General features: G+C 62.1%; 2 protein-coding genes across 2 annotated transcripts; both read right to left on the bottom strand.

Annotated features, from left to right (window-relative positions):
* Positions 1-4,107: 4,107 nt before the first annotated feature.
* On the bottom strand, positions 4,108-8,447 carry NKX3-1 (NK3 homeobox 1). Its single transcript, XM_068920527.1, has 2 exons — positions 8,039-8,447; positions 4,108-5,966 (listed from the first exon to the last, which is right to left on the bottom strand). The coding sequence occupies exons 1-2, from the start codon at positions 8,418-8,420 to the stop codon at positions 5,584-5,586; spliced, it is 765 nt and encodes a 254-aa protein (XP_068776628.1). The 5' UTR covers positions 8,421-8,447; the 3' UTR covers positions 4,108-5,583.
* Positions 8,448-11,891: 3,444 nt separating this feature from the next.
* NKX2-6 (NK2 homeobox 6) lies at positions 11,892-14,625 on the bottom strand. Its single transcript, XM_068920691.1, has 2 exons — positions 14,472-14,625; positions 11,892-13,000 (listed from the first exon to the last, which is right to left on the bottom strand). Exons 1-2 carry the CDS (start codon positions 14,611-14,613, stop codon positions 12,402-12,404), a joined length of 741 nt encoding a protein of 246 aa, XP_068776792.1. The 5' UTR covers positions 14,614-14,625; the 3' UTR covers positions 11,892-12,401.
* Positions 14,626-15,359: the final 734 nt, after the last annotated feature.

Raw genomic sequence — 15,359 nt, 5'->3', positions numbered from 1 at the left:
GAAAAAGCCAGGCTTTAGCCAAAACCTCGTGCCGGGCTGGAGCTGGTGAAGCCTCGGTGGAAAGGGGCTCCCAAGCTTTGCTTCGCTCCCCCTGCGCCCGTAAATCAGCTTTATCCCCGTCTCGGCTGCTGCCGCGGGAACTCCCCGACCGGAGCTCGCCGCCGCCGGCGGGCCCCCCCCCCGGCTATCGGTTGGACTGACGGGATGGGAGGAAATCCCCCTCCTTTTTTCAGCCGAAGAGTCATCTTCCCAAAGCCTGTTATCATAAGGGGTCTCTAAACGTGACTGCTTCCGGCCTTGCCAACAGGAGCGGCAGTTCTTTTAACTCCTTTTCCTCCTTTTCTCCGATAAATCTGGCAGAATCGCAGCGCCCTCGTTCCAAATCTACCCGGGAAAAAAAAAAAAGAGGTTATCTTAAAACAACACTTTAAGCTCACCCAGCGCTCTAATGAAAAAACAAGGGCCTGAGATGGCTCGCTGCGACCCTCCAGCCGTGGAAGCTGCAGCTGCGGCCGGAAGGCCGGGTAGCTGCGGGCCGGCCCTGGGAGGCCCCTGAGCATCTCTGCACGCCGGAGCCCCTTCCCCCCCCCCCCCTTTTTTTTTTTTTTTTTGCACCCCGGGAGGTAGAAAGCATGTTTCGTACGCCCCTTTTCAACACAAAAATGTTGTTTTTCCTACGGGGTTGATGGTCCCTACGTTTCTCTCTTTAACCAGCCAAAGGCACCTTATATTGAAGTGGCTCCTGCAGCTCCCCGGGGCGCGAGAAAGGCCCAGGAGAGGAAGCTCGGCCGGGAGGAGGCCGGAGCTGCAGCCCCGCGCGCCCATCGCCCGGCTGGGACAGCCGAGGCCGCTCGCCCTCCTGCTCCCCGGTGAGTAAAAGTTAAACTTTTTCCTACGTTTTCCTCCCGTTTTGCTTCGGGTGAAGGTCGTCCGACTCCGCTAAACGCTTATTTTGCCCTAGCGGTGTTGCAGATAACAACGGAAACCGTTGCTGGCTACGGAGACGAGAAGAGGGGCTGCATGTGGCCTTTCGTGCGCCCCGCGCGGGGGACGGGGCGGGCGGGCGGCGAGCACCCTGTAAACAGCAAAGGCTCAAAGAGGCGCAGTGTCAAATGTAGGTGATTCACAAACCCGCCTTTATCTGAAAAGCGTTAAAATATGCAGCTGGAAAATGCAACGGGGCGTTCATAAAACACAGCTTTTATTTTTCCTGGAAAAGAAGGTGCGCGTTGCAGAAAGGATTTGGTTTTTTCTCTATGACCCTAGCGGTGCCTCTGGAGCCATTACAGGCTATTGTGTAAAAGTCTTCCGAGGGTATTTTTAAATGCATCTTATTTACCCAGCAGACCGTAACAACTCCTTAAACGCCGGGGATTTCCTTTAGCAAGGCTCAGTGCGGGGACGGGGATGGGGGTTCGCTCCGCTCTGCTCTCGGGTTGCATCCAAGTCTTGGGTTGGCGCCGACCGCCCGGGTCCCTGCCGCTGGGCAGCCTGTATCTGATCCGCTTCCCCGCCGGTATTTTTCCCTCTCGGGCTGAAACTGGCACCAAAAAAAAAAAAAAAAAAAAACCAACCTGCTGCGGCCAAACGTGGCAGCGGGAGCCCGGCAGGCGCCCGCGGCGGGGGGCTGCGAGAGGGGACGCTTGCACCGGCGCCGCGCTCGTGGAGCTACGTGCCGCCCGGCCGTCGGGCGTTCGTTTCTCAAGTCGTTTCTGATTTAATCCAGGATCTGGGCTCTGTTTGTTCACCGCGTACGATTATTGCCTAGTTTGCCTGATTCTTTTGTTTCTCTTCAAATATTATTTCTGCTTTAAATAAAGGCAAATATCTCACCTTTTCCCTCTTGAAATTTCATTAAGCCGCATGTTTACCTTGGAGGACAAGATGCAGCGCACAGAGCGAAAGGTTTTCCGGCCCCACCTTAACCTGTTATCTCATTCTGCCACGATTGTCCACAAAGGGAATAAAAACATTTGTATTTAAGCCTCGAGATTTAATTCCCTTTATAACAGACAGGGCACCTGGTTGTAGAGCGGCCAAGCGCTTTGCGCCGGCGTACATCTTGCTGGTCGAAAAGGCCAGTCCCCCCTTTCACCCACCGCCGCCGGGGTTTTTGCACGTGCCGGAGGTTTTGGAGGGCCGAGCTGCTGCCCGGCAGAGCCAGGGCCGCCCCAGGGCTGCTCTAGCGCCAGGGCGGCCCGCGCGGCGCGGTTCGCCAGGCCTCCGGGCGCCCTTCCGCAGCGGGCGCTACGCTGGGCGCGTCGGCGCCCTGCTCTGCCCCCAGCGAATCCTGCGAACCGCCGGCTTTGGGGGCACGGCGGAATCGGGGCGAAACGGGGACGCCGGGGACGCCGCGTGCCCGGCGCGGTGGGGTTTTTTTGGGGGGGGGGATCCTTGTCCCCACGCGAACACGTGACAGCGGGGGCTCGCCAGCGGTGCCTGGCGCGAAGGGGCCGAGGAGGAGGAGGAGGAGGAGGAGGAGGAGGGCGGCTGGGCCCGTGCGGAGCGCCGCGCGGGAACCGCGCGCGAGCCGGTCCCCACACCTGCGGTTTTCCCCACGTTCCCCAAAGCCACCCGCTTTTTTCCCCTTCCCCTTCCCCCTGCGGCCGAAGGCGGTGGGGAAAATCCGCCGGGACGATCGCACCGCTCGGCTTCCCCCAGCGCAAAGCAGCCGGGGACGGCGGCCGGGCCCAGCGAAGGGAGCGGGCGATGCCGTCCGGCGGTGCTGCGGCCGGCTTGGCGAGAGATGCGGCGCCGAGGAGAGCACCCAGGGTAAGAACGGTCTCCGGCTGGGGTGCCGCCGCTGCCGGACCCCGCGCGGCCGCCCGCGCGCTGCTCCGGCTCGCCAAGGCCGGGCAGGGCAAGCGGGAGATTTTTCTTGGCGCCGGTCCCGCGCGCCGTTGCCAGCTACGCGGTTTAGCGCATGCAAATGTTAGTCAACAGCCACGTTATCCAAAGGCAGCCCTTTTCCCTCGCTTCAAATAAACGCTTTGGCACAAGCAAGCGTAAATGTTATGTCAGCGTGAGACGCTATTCAGTCTTGATGGATACGCCGGCGGCGGAGCGTGACGCTGATTGACGGACGTCAAACGCTGCTTTCTGCCTCCGGCCGCGGGCAAACAGGAGGTGTGCTTCGTTAAGGCGGATTAAAACTCCGCGGCCCCGCCGTCAGGGTGGGATCGCTCGTCTCGGCGTTAATCAAGGGCCGGCCGCTGCCATGAACGCACTCGCGCCCGCGCCTGCATCATGCGGTCAGCAGAGCGTTACGGCCCCCATCTTTTTTTTTTTTTTGTCCTCGTGCTTTGTGTTTCGGGCTGGGGGGGGGGAAAGAAAATCAGCCGGAAGTCTCTGTTCTCGCCGGGGAGAAAACGCTTGGGGATGGAGGGGAAAAGGGCTGCGGAGGAGCGGAGGGACCGGCCCGGCGGCCGGGTTTTGGGGGGGGCCACCTCGGCGCAGCAGGACGGCCCACGCTTCGCCATCGCGGTGCCCGGCTCGGTCGGGCGGCGGATTCGGCTTAAATACGGCAGTAAGGAAAAAAAAAAAAAAAAAAAAACCTGCTGAGGGTAAAAGCGGTTATTTCGGCTCGCTCTCCCGGCCCTGCAAAGCCGCCGCTGGCAGGAGCGGAGGCGAGGGGGTTGCGGCGGGGGGAGAGCGGCCGGCCGGCCGGCCTCAAGGTCGCTCCCGTCCCGTCCCTGCCCCGGCCGCGGCCGTCCTCGCCCTCGCCAAGCGGCAGAGCCAGAGCAGCCCCGCAGCCCGATTTGACGGGTTTTGCTCGGTTCTTGTCGAGGCGCCGACTCCGCTAGGGGCTGCAAGCAGCGCTTCTGCCACCCCGGCCGGCCCCCGCGCTCAGGACGTGCCCAGCGTACTTACTTATCTTCTTCCTCACAAGTATCCAAATCCCCTAAAGGAGTAACAAAATATATGGGGACAAGATTAACACAGAAAATCCAGAGCAGAAAAATCCAGCCCCGGAGCAGAGACCCCGCGGAGGCGGCTCGCTTCTGCGCTCCTTGTTCCGAAGGACATCGCGTGAAACAGTATCAAAAAATACAGGCAAAACCAGCGACCGAGGGCGCTGGCCTTGGCAGCAGAAGGAAGTACGAGCAGTTTGGTGCTGAAGCAGCAAGAAGGGTATTTTATTGGTCCTAAACCCCGAATGGGAATTAAAAAAAAAAAAAAATCATAGGGGGAAACAAAACAAAAAAAAAAGCAGCAGCAGCAGCCACGACACAAACATTTCCCCAGCGAACCGTCCGAGAAGTTCACCGTACGTCCGTCTCCTTTTCCCGGCCGCGGAAGAGCGGGCTCTCCCCGGCGGCGTGGAGCAGACGGCCGCCGCACCGGGGGCCGCCCGGGCGGGCAGGAGGCGTTTTCTGCGGATACCGGCGGTTACCTGCCGGCAGCCGGACGGCGAGCGCTTGCTCCCCGCTCGGCGAGGCGCTTCTGCAGCCGCCGGGCGGAAAGGCTGCTCCCCGGCGAGCGCCAGGGGCCCCGGTGACCCCAGCAGTTTCTGCCCCTACCCTGATCGCTGGGGATTTTGCTTTTCATCCTCCTTCTGGGAGAGCGGGCGCCGCGGGAAGAAACGCCCCGGGCACCTTCGCTGCCGCCGGCGGGCGCCCTTCCTCCATCGGGTTCTGCGCTTTTTCTCCTAGACTTAGCAGCATCTCGTGTTTTAAAGCGCGATGAGCTACCGAAGCCGTCTCTGCCACCCGCCCGAGTAATTGCCTCACTTAAAAAGTCGCCGGTGCAAGACTTTGCCTGCTGCTGCTGGCAGGCCGGAGGGCCGGGGAGCACCGGGCTCCGCCGGCCGCTCTCACCCCCGCCGCCGCCGCGCTGGCTGCTGCCAAAGCCGCCCGGCGCGCCGAGCTCTTTGCGCTTGGGCTGCTTGAAAGAGCGCGGATGTAAAAAACCCGCCGACCGGCGTCAGCAGCCGGATATGCAAAGCTCATCCGTCACCGCGCTCTTGTCGCCGCTCCCGGCCGCCGGCCCGGGCTCCCCGAGGTGCCCGGAGCTCCGGGGCCGGGTCTGCCCGGCCGGCGCCGCTCTCCATCCCCCCGGGCAGCAACGACGCTCTCCGTGGGAGAAACGCAACGGCGGTCGTTTGGTTTCCTTTTTTTTTTTTTTTTTTCCTCCAGTCGCTTGTGGGTTTTTACGAGCTGCAGGGCTCCGGCGTCGCGGGCGGCGTGGCCGTGCCTCGCCTGCTGCCCCCAAGCAGCCGGCACCAGCCCCTAGCCGCAGCCCCGCCGCGGAGCAGCGCTATTCGGTGTGCCGAATTAGATGCTTTGGAAGGCTTGGGCTTTTTTTTTTTTTTTTTTTTTTGCAATTTTTGGGGGGTTTTGCTTTTTTTTTGCATTTTTCTTGCTCTTTTTTTGCCTTTTTTTGCTTTTTTTTTTTTTTTGCGTTTTATAACCCCGGACGGTTGGTGGTGAGAAAGGCTCGCATGGCAGCTAGGCGCCGAGCGTTGCTGTGAACCAAGTCAGAAGCGCCTTTTTCCCACCCCCCACCCCCATCCCCAATTAGTATGAGAAAAAGCAACACAGCATTAAAAAAAAAAAAACTGTTTAAGAGGCAAGGGGGCCGCGCTCACCACCAGGAGGGACTGCAGGCGCTCAGGTAGGAGAGGCAGGGGAGGTAGCGGCAGGCGCCGGCGAGGGGCAGCGGGCCGGCCGGCGGCTTGGCCAGTCCGCGCAGCTCGGCCGCCAGCTCTTTCCTCTTGGTTTTGTACCTCCTGTTCTGGAACCAGATCTTCACCTGGGTCTCGGTGAGCTGCAGGTGCCGGGCCAGGTGGGCGCGCTCCGGGGCCGACAGGTACTTCTGGTGGCTGAATTTCCGCTCCAGCTCGACGACCTGGCTGTGGGAGAAGGCGGCGCGGGAGCGCTTCTGCTGCCGGGGGGTCCGCGGAGGGCAGCGCGGGGCGCCCGGCGGGCTCTCGCGCTCCGACGCGCAGGGCTCCTCCGCCGCCGCCGCTGCCCAGCAAAGAGGTGAGAATTACCCTCTGCAAGTTGCCCAAATTACTCTTCCTCCCCCCTCCAAAAGCACAAAATATTCATATTGCCACTTTTTAGTTAGTGGAGCAGTGCATTAAGTTGCCTAAGGTTTTTTTCTTTTTTTCCCCCTAATATCATAGATTCTTAATTCATATAAGTAAATATTTAGTGGGGGAAAAAAAGAAAAACGCAGTGAGGGGCATTTTGCCACGCGGGTGAGGCCCGCCTGACGCTCCCAGGTACTGTTACGGCATTGGCGGCTCTGGGGGTTTTGCTGCAGAGCTCGCGATGCCGGGCACTTCTTTGCAAAGTCCCCTCGCCTGTGCCTACGGGAAGATCCCGGCCTCCACAAAAAAGTATGTTCCTCTCCTTAAACTCTAGCTCAGAAACGTAAAATCAGTGCAGCTTAAACCCGCCTGCAATTAGAAAGCACTGAAAGCGACTCCCCTCTTCCCTCTTGTTCCCGACCGCGCGGCAATGCCAGGAAGTTTTGGGGCGCTGTCTCGAGGCTTTCTAAATCTTCAGGACCGGCTTGACTGCATCGTACGCAGCCGCAGAGCTGGACTCGGACCACAGCCGGAGTGCCAAAGCAGCAGCCCGGGATTTGCCTCGGGCTTGTTTCCCGCGGCATCGCTCAGTCACTCGAGCTGTGATCCGGGAAGGTGCTGAGCGCACACAGCTCGCGCAGAGCGCCGCAGAGCTAGTGGCTCACCTCCATTTCTCAGCTGTGGGCTCTTTTTACCAAAAAACCATAGCCTGAAAGATGCCTTGGAGGATCAAAAATACAAGTGGACGTGTTCTTCCTGCCCCTGGGAAGTGTCACCTGCAACTATCAAAACTTTTTAAGTCAATTTATTTATGGAGTTAGTTCCTGTTGGTGTATTACTCAGCTTGCTATGGAAATAGGCCAAGTTCTTCTTTGGTTATTTCTTAGTATATTTTCTTAAGATGTGAACATAATGCCTAAGATAGAAACAATGGGCTTAATTCCCAGCTTGTGTAAATCATCCCAGTCCCGCTGAAATCCCCAGAGCGGTGCTGCTCGGCACCAGCTCCATTCTGCAAGAGCTGGTTTGGGGGCTTAATGATTTTTCTTAATAACCAGCCTGGTGAATGTTTCCGAATTTGCTCTGTGCAGCAGCTTCTTTTAATAGCATCGAAACGCAAAGCCAAAATTCCCCTGGCAAGGTCTCCGCTAGCGAGCGCGAGGCGGTCGCTGGAGAGCTCAGCGTTGCTTTTGGCCGTCCAAGCCCAGCACCCGGCCCGCTCGCCCGGGGCGCTGCAGGACGGGAAACGCCGATCCCCTGCCCGGGGCTCCCTCTGCCCTTGGGCTCTTGGTGCGCCAGAGGCACCATTCAACAAATTGCTTCTGCATGTGATTTTTTTCGGTATGTGAGTTCTGCAGCGAAATGTTATTCTGACCAGTGAATTTAGCGGGTCAATGCTAGAAAGATTAATAAAAACGCCAGAGCGGCTTCGTGTCAGTGACGGGCAGGGACACGGCGAGGTGCAGGGTGCTGGGAGCGGTGCTGAGCCCCCAGGAAAGCAGCCCCACGGCAAAGGGCATAAATGCAACACGGAGAACTTCAAAGCGTGGCTGCACCGGAGGCATCGCACGCCCGCTGCGGCTGCATCGCCGCGCCGAAGGCGGCGTAAAAGCTGAGGCACAAGCTACGTCTTTGACGGGGGCGGGGGGGGTCTGAATTAAAAGGGAACTAAGTTCCGCCAAGATCGCACAGAAATCCTTCGAGCGGGCTTTTTCCAGCAGAGTTTTAGGCAGCATCGGTACCGGGCGCTACTGGAAGAGCCTGGCTAAAGCTACGCGCCCGGCTGCTCTTCCTCTGAGTTTCCCACGGTGGAAGCGGGGATGGTCTTTGATGCCCAGGTTGCTTTCCCGCAGCTAAAGCACGGATATCCTCGAACGCCCCGGTAGTCTGGCTCCGGGGCTCGGTGCTGGGCGCAGCTGGGATCCTGCCCCGACGCTACGCCCCTCCGGCGAGCTGCGCGCCGCCGACGCTGGCTCGCGGCCCGGCCGAGGCTGCTGCCCTTACCTGCGTGGGGCTGGCGGGGCGGCGACGCTGCCTCGGGTCGAGGGCTCAGGCCGGGGTCCCCGGCGGCACCCCCGGGAGCCGAGCGGCGCTCGCGGCCCTCGGCCGCCCCCGGCTCCCCCAGCCCTCGGCCGCCGGCACCGCCGCGGCCCTGGCTCTCGTCCAGCTCCCGCCGCTCGGCTCCGTCCCGCAGGATGTCTTGGATGAGGAAGGATGTCAGAGGCCTGGAGAGGACGGGCATGGTCTGCCGGCCCCGCGTGGGGCTCGGCCCCGCTGCCGGCTGCCGCCGGGCCGGGTTGGGGTCCCCGGGGTGCCGCTGGCCTCCCACCGCCTCGGCACTGCCGGGGGCTCCCGGCCTCCCTGGAGGCAGCACCCCGGCGCTCATCCTCCTCTTCCTCCTCCTCCTCCTCGCCCTGCCCGGAGCGCTCTGGCCGCCCGCCCGCCCGGCGCCGCGTTTATACAGCCGGCAGCCAAGCCTCCCGGGCCTGATTGGAGATCCCGGCGGGAGCCTACGCCCTGCGCCGCCGGCTCGGCTCCCGGGAGCTCTCCCGCTGCCCGGGATGCTGCGGCCGGCCCCGCAGCGCGGCGCATCCCAGCCACCGCCGCCGCCTCCCGATCCCCCCGGAGCTTTCGCGCTCCCGGCGCCGGCGGTTGGAATAACCCTGAGCCGCTGCCTCCTTCCCGGCAGCCGGAGCATCGCTGCGGACGGGGTTTTGGGGCGCCGGGGCGGCGTTCCCGTCCCGGGACGATGCCGTCCTCCAGCCCGGGCCGGCCGCGCGCTGCCTGCTCCCAGCTGGGGAGGTGCTGCGTGTCCTCCGGGCCGGCCCTAGAGCTCCGTGGGAATGCTGAGTTTTAAGAGGGTTAAAAAAAAAAAAAAAAAGAGGAAAAAGCTTCTTCTTATCTAGGTTTTGAGGGTTTCCTTCCAAAACTTTCACTTTGAACTTTCAGTTTGTTTAAAAAAGGAGAAAAAGATGTTAAAGACCCCCTCATCTATCTTTGTGAAGGGGCTTCAGGATGCGGATTAAGGCACGATGGAGCGGGAGAGCAGATCGGAGGCAGAGGTCTCGCTCGCTTGCACAGGAAGGGGCCCCCGGCGGCGTTAGCATGAAAAATTAAGCATAATTTTAGCGCGAGACCTCAGCCACCTGTAGCCTGGGACAGCGTTTGCGTAAGAAGCCGCGGCCCCGGCGAGGCCCCGGGCTCCAGGGCGCCCAGCGGGACGGGGACGGCCGGACCGCGCCGCCCCGGTCGCCCCCTCTGTGTCGCGCCTGCCCCTTCCTCAGCACCCGCGCTCTACGTGCCGTCGATGCGTCAGACTCCTAGAGTTTCTGTTTTCACGACAAATTCCCCTTCTGCACGTAAAATCCCTAGCCACATCCGCAAACGTGTCCAGCACGTGATTTTTTAAAAAAAAAAAAATCACGGCAAAGCGAGGCCAAGCGAGCCGGGGGGGGACGCCCCCGGGCAGAGCAGGATTTGGCCCTGGGACCGTGTCCCCCGGGAAGCGCGTTCGCTCGCGGCAGCACCCCCTGGGCCCCGTAGGCGACGTTGGCAGGCATCCTTACCTGTGTCGCAGCGGAGCTGACAGCCAGCCGGCGAGCGCCGGCAAAGCAAGGAGCGAGACCCTCCGAAGCCCACCGGCTGCCTTGCAAAGAGGGCCAGAAGACACAACCTGCACCAGGAGCTGCAGCGAAGTCAGCCATGCTTCAGGGCTCACGGGCAGGACCGTGCGGCCGATGCCCCCGTGCCTTGCGGGCGCAGCGCTGCGCGAGCTCTGTGCCTCATTTCGGAGCCGGCTACTTCTGTCCCCTTGCTCAGCTCCGTCCTTTCGTGCCGTCACCGTTGCTGTTTCAACCTCTGAGAGGACGAAGGTTGCAATAGGTGCAGTAGGGGCGTTTGGTTGTTTCCCAGGTGCCGCAGACGTTAGGAGCTCGGTGCACGCTCCCCCGCTGCGCGCCGGAGCACTTGGGCTTTTAGGCAGCCGCACAAGCGTGTGAGCAGAAGACGTAGCTGGAGGGTTTCTGTGCCTGCAGCTGGGCTGTTTGCCCCTCTCCAGGGGCATCGGGGTATCGCGGGGCTGCTCTGCTACACCGCGGCTTTGCAGCGACAGCTTTGCCGTAGCTCTTAGCGCCGCTCCTATCCGCCTGCTCGACCCCTCGCGCCTGGCTGCACGGCACTTTTTCGGCCAGGCCCGTTTTCGCCCCGTTGCAGCCCTCGGTGTGAGCAGTAGCAGGCGTCCGGGACGGGCTCTGGCGGCCGGCCGTGGCCAGGGATGCTGCGCTTGCAGCCCCTTGCTGCAACACCCCTCCGCGGCCGTTTCTCGCCTCGTGCAAGCCCCCTGCGGCTGGCCACGCAAAGGTTGGCCGGTTTGGGGGGGGGAGGCGTGTTTGGGACAGATCTTCCCGGTTTTGTAGTGGCTGGCAGAGTGGGTAATTTCTAATGTGGGCAGAATAATTTCTTATTTTCCAGCACAAGCCTGGAGCCTCTTGCTCTTGCCTCGTTTTGCTGTCGAACCTCAACGCAAAAAAACCCGGGCGTGCTCGGCGCTGTTAAACTCGCGCTTCAGCCCCGGTGCTGGAAATGCTGCTGGCTGCGCTGGCTCTCCCTTGGCGTCCGCGGCGGGGGCGCGAGCAGGTTTCTCTCCTTTGGTTTGGATGTCAGGTACGGCCCGTCGGGGAAGCGAGCGAAAGCTGGAGTGATGGGGCCGTGTGCGGTAAAACCTCAGTGGCCTCCTGCCAGCCTCTCCTGGAGGGTAAGAAGGCGGCAGGAAGAGAGGGGGACGAGGAAGGAGGCAGCGGCTCCTCAGCGTGTCCTGCTTCTGCAAGGCGCGATGGGCTGCAGCAGCTCCGATTCGCCCTGTGCAGGCCAAAGTCCTTGGGAAATGCAGCCCCTCGTGGCCAAGCTCTCAAAATAGCCTTAACAGGGTAGTTGAGCAAGTGTAACTCACGGATTCATCCCGCTTGTGCAGGGTATCGGCTGTGCTCCCCTTTGATGCCTCCTGCAGCGCCCGCTAACGCCGGCAGCTGCAGGTGCTCTGAGAGAGGCCTCACAAACTCGTGGCAGGAGAAGCGGCCTGTAGGACCGTGCCTGCCCTGCTGCTCTCACGGCGAGGCTGGAAGCGTCGGGGTTTAGTAACAGTGACGCTGCTGGGATCCTAGTTCCTGCCTGGGCGTTGTGATGGGCAGGAAAAGTAATCATTCGAGCAGTGGGTTTTTCCTTTCAAAAAGCATATGAACTAATAAAAAAAAAAAAAGAAAGGTAAGGCAAAGCCCACGCTGCGACGGGAAGAGTCGCCTGAAAAAATTCTCTGCAAAACAATCGAAACGGCAAGGGTGGCTCTCTGGAGCGCGTCTCCCGTTCCCCGGCCCCGACGCCAGCGCAGAAGTCGGGGTTGTGAAGCCCCAGCCCTCGCCCCGTGCAAGGCCATGCGGCTCTTCAGCATTACACGTACAAGGGTGTGTGCATATGTGTGCGTATGTGTGTGTGTACAGAATGTATATGTATTCCTTTTACCCATCAAAAGGCTTGATGCCTATAGAGCCAGATGCGGATCTGGGGCACCCAGATCAGCTGTTAAGCAGATATTGAGCTGTTTTACCAATAAGGAAATAGCAACCGGGACCTTAAAAGACTTGCCAGGGTTTAGAGAGGGGGGAACTCACCAACAGAGGTTAAACTTTGGGAGCTGCAGTGCTTGGACCGCTGGGCAATATCCTTTCTGGGTCATTTGTTAGTGTTCAGATGGATTTCCGTGTTGGCTTTGGATCAGATTCTGGCACTCAGATGCAAATTGTGGCTGGGAAAAGTCAAAACCTTAGGTTTTGAAGAGCGATGAGAGAGGGAAAACGCACATTTTCACCAATTTTTTTTTTTTAATTGTAAATAGTAATAATAATATCAACAAAAATGAAAATCGGTGCTGGGAAGATATTAAGAAATATAAATCAGAAATATATCTCAGAAGATTAAAGAGAAACTCTAAGCATTAAATACAGTGTTCATTAAAAAAGCAAAGGCACAGTGATGCGCACAGACCCTGTTTTCCGGTCGCCTTAGAAGAAGAGCAGCTTTCCCAGCGCTGCCCGCTGGCGTCCCCAAGGAGCAAACCCCGGTGGGAGCGGGAAGGGCCAGGCTCCGGGCCCGTTGTCCTCAAATAAATAAGCACCTGCGGTCGTTCGGTCCCCAAAGCCGCAGTGAGGAAGGCGAGCGGCCCGCTCTCCCGACCCGCCGTGGCCCGGCGGGGACACGCAGGGCACGTCCGACCGCCCCGGGTGGCAGAAACCCCCGGAGGCCCCGGACTGCTCCCCTCCCGGGGAAAGCCGTGCCGCGGCGGCTCCCGCGGCGCCATCCTGGCTCCCGCGGCCGCTTACCAAGCCCTGATCCCCGCTTGCACCACGGCTTGCAAGTGCGGGGGCTGGTTTGGGGCTGCGCTGGCCACCCCAAAGCTCGTGTTGGCGACGCGGCTGGCGGGAGCCGTGTCGGTGGGTGCCGGCAGCCCCCCGGCGTAGCCGTAGTTAGCGCCGTAGGGGCTGCAGCTATAGGTGCTGTAGTAGGTGCTGTAGGCGTAAGGGCCGGCGGCCACGCTGTACGGGGCCGAGTAAGGCGGGGAGCCCCCCAGGCAGGGTTTGCCGTCCCGGACCAGCACCGGCACGGCCACCCTCCGCGGCGGCGGCGGCGGCTGGGCAGCCAGCTCCAGGGACTTATCCTGCCTTTGCCTCTTGCACTTGTAGCGCCTGTTCTGGAACCAGATTTTCACCTGCGTGGAGGTGAGTTGGAGCAGGCTGGCGAGGTGTTCCCTTTCCGGAGCGGAGAGGTATTTCTGCTGCTTAAACAGCCTTTCCAGTTCAAACACCTGAGCTTGGGAAAACAAAACCCTGGGTTTTCTGCGCTGCCGCTGCTTGGGAGGGTTGCAGGGGTCGGCTTTGGTGTCGTGTGCCTCGAAGGAGCGGGAGATCACACAATTTCCTGCAGTGAGAAAAACCCAAAGCAAAATGAGACCCGACCCCGGTCCTGTTCCCAGGGAAGGTGAGTTTTTGGAGAAGGAATCAAATGGGGAACGGGGCCCCTCGGGAATAAGATGAAGGAGCATATCCATTTGCCGAATTTAATATGAGCATTCATATGAAGTTCAATGGAAAGTCAAGAAAATCCCCCCCCCCTTTTTGGATGGAATTAGAAGCCTAGCTGTCGCGTGAATTTTAGCCAAAGCTTCATTGTGGTCATTCCTAAGGGTGTCGGTGCTGCTGTGGGTGCCACAGCCGTGGCAGCTCCAGCCCAGAGGGGCGCAGGAGGAGCAGGATACGCTGTGGCCGCAGGTTTGAGCACCCCCCCGCCCAAGCACAAATCCCCATCCCGGTCCCTCTGCCCTGGAGCAGGTGGAAGTGGTTGCAAGGGGTCCTCGGGCAGGATTTTCCTCTAGCGCCCGAGGGAAGGGGAATCTGGCAGCTCTTTGCTAGAGCAACGAAGGGGCTGCGAATGAATGAGGGAAATTGTTAGATCGGCGAGAAGAGGCAAAGTCGGGTTATTTTTCGTTTTTGTTTCGTCTCGGTTGGGGTTTCACGCGGGCTGCTCTCCCTTTCGGCCGGCCGCGCTCCCCCTCGGCCGCCCTGGCCCCCCGTGCCTGGGCTCAGGCTCTGCTTCCCGGCCCTTCCCCGGTCTGTGTGCTCCGCGGGGCGAGCGCAGGATCCGCGCCCGGCCCCGGCCAGCGGGCGGCTCCCGCGGCGCGTCCCGGTGCCGGCGGCCGAAGACACGGTGAGGGGCGCCGGGCAGCGACCGTCGCCGTAGGGCGCTGAGACCCCCCGGCGGGGCTGCGGCGGCGACAAATTTGCGCAGCATCGAATTAGGGCTTTTGCGGCACCCAAAGCGCGGGCGGTTTTTCGGCTTTGGCCGACGGTCTGCGCGGGGGGCGAGGGGCAAACGCTCGTCCGAGAGGGGAGGCGCCAGCCCGCCAGCAGGTCTCGTTGCTAACCGAAAATAGCCTATTCTTATGTTACGGTTTAGTTCGGCGCTCGTTAGGGCGAGGTGGCAATCGGGAGCTTGCGGTGCTGCAAACGAAGGGACGGGACGTCCCGGCTGCGGCGCGCTGGGCGCAGCAGGGCAGGATGCGGCGGGCCGCTCGGAGGGCGGCGGGTAACACGCCCGCAACGAAATACCGCCCTGGGAAACGGGCCGGAGGAGGGAAAACGACATTTCCCACCGCGAACTGCGGGAAAATAACCTCCGTCGAGAGGCGACAGGCTCCGCCGCCCGCCCGCCGCCCCGCGCGGAAACTGCGCTCGCTTCTGCTCCCGGCGCGCAGGGGCGGGCGGCGGCCGCGCTGCCCCTGCCCGGCCCCGCCGCGGCTCCGCGGGCGCCGGGAGCCCCCGGGAGCCCGGCGGCGTTTGGCCCCGGGGCCGGGGGGCTGCGGGCCGCTCCCTGCCCCTCCCGGCTCACTTACGCGGCTGCGGCTCTTCGTCGCCGCCGCCGCTCCGCGCATCCCCGGCGGCGGCAGCGGGGCCCGGGGCGGCGCGGAGCCCCCCGACGGGGTCCGGCCGCTCCAGGCTGAGGATGTCCTTGACGGAGAAAGGGGTGGGCAGCATGGTCCGCGCCGGGGCTGCGCGCACCGGGGCCGCTCCCCGCCTCTGCCCGGCCTCCTGCCGCCCGGCAGGCGCCACCCCCGGCCCCGCCGCCGCGCCCGGGGGGCGGCAGCCCGGGGGGGGGGGGTCCCGGGGCGGGGGGGAGCGGCCGTGCGCCGCCCCGGGGCTGCGGGCTCCGCCGGGCCGGGAGGCAGCCAGCCCCCTCGGCCCGCCGCCTCCGTATTGCCAAAACAAGGGGAAGCGCCGGGGCCGGGGCCGGGGGGGCGGTGGATTCGGGCTAAGCCGCAATAAAACACATCGTGTCGATTTTAGCCTCCATTAAGGTCACATTAGCGAGCGGCGAGGGGAGATAAGGGCTGATAAGGCGCCGACCACCTAGCTGCGACGGGGGCCCCCACCAGCGCCGCTCCGGGGCTGCCGCCGCCGCGGGCCGGGGGAGCCGGGGGCACCCGGAGAGCCAGGGGGAGCCGGGGAATCGGGGGAGCTGGGGAGCGGGGGGAGCCGGGGAGCCGGGAGACCCTGGGAACTGGGGGAGCTGGGGGAGCCGGGGGAGCGAGGGAGTCAAGGAGCCGGGGGGGCCCTCGATGGCGGCCGCCTGCCACGGGGCCCCGCCGGCCTTATCGGGGCGCAGCGAGCGGCTCCGGCCATTAAAATTCCTGGCTGGCCTCGGCGGGGGGGTGTTTGCTGATAGCCATGACAGAGCGCAGCGAGTTTTTGTCTGGGTTGGGTCGGTATCTCCCACACCACCA

This window comes from Struthio camelus, chromosome 27, assembly GCF_040807025.1.
Source record: "Struthio camelus isolate bStrCam1 chromosome 27, bStrCam1.hap1, whole genome shotgun sequence".
In the NCBI taxonomy this organism is placed as follows: domain Eukaryota; kingdom Metazoa; phylum Chordata; class Aves; order Struthioniformes; family Struthionidae; genus Struthio; species Struthio camelus.
The sequence above is the reverse complement of the archived record's forward strand: the minus strand, read 5'-3'. Positions and strand labels throughout refer to the sequence as shown.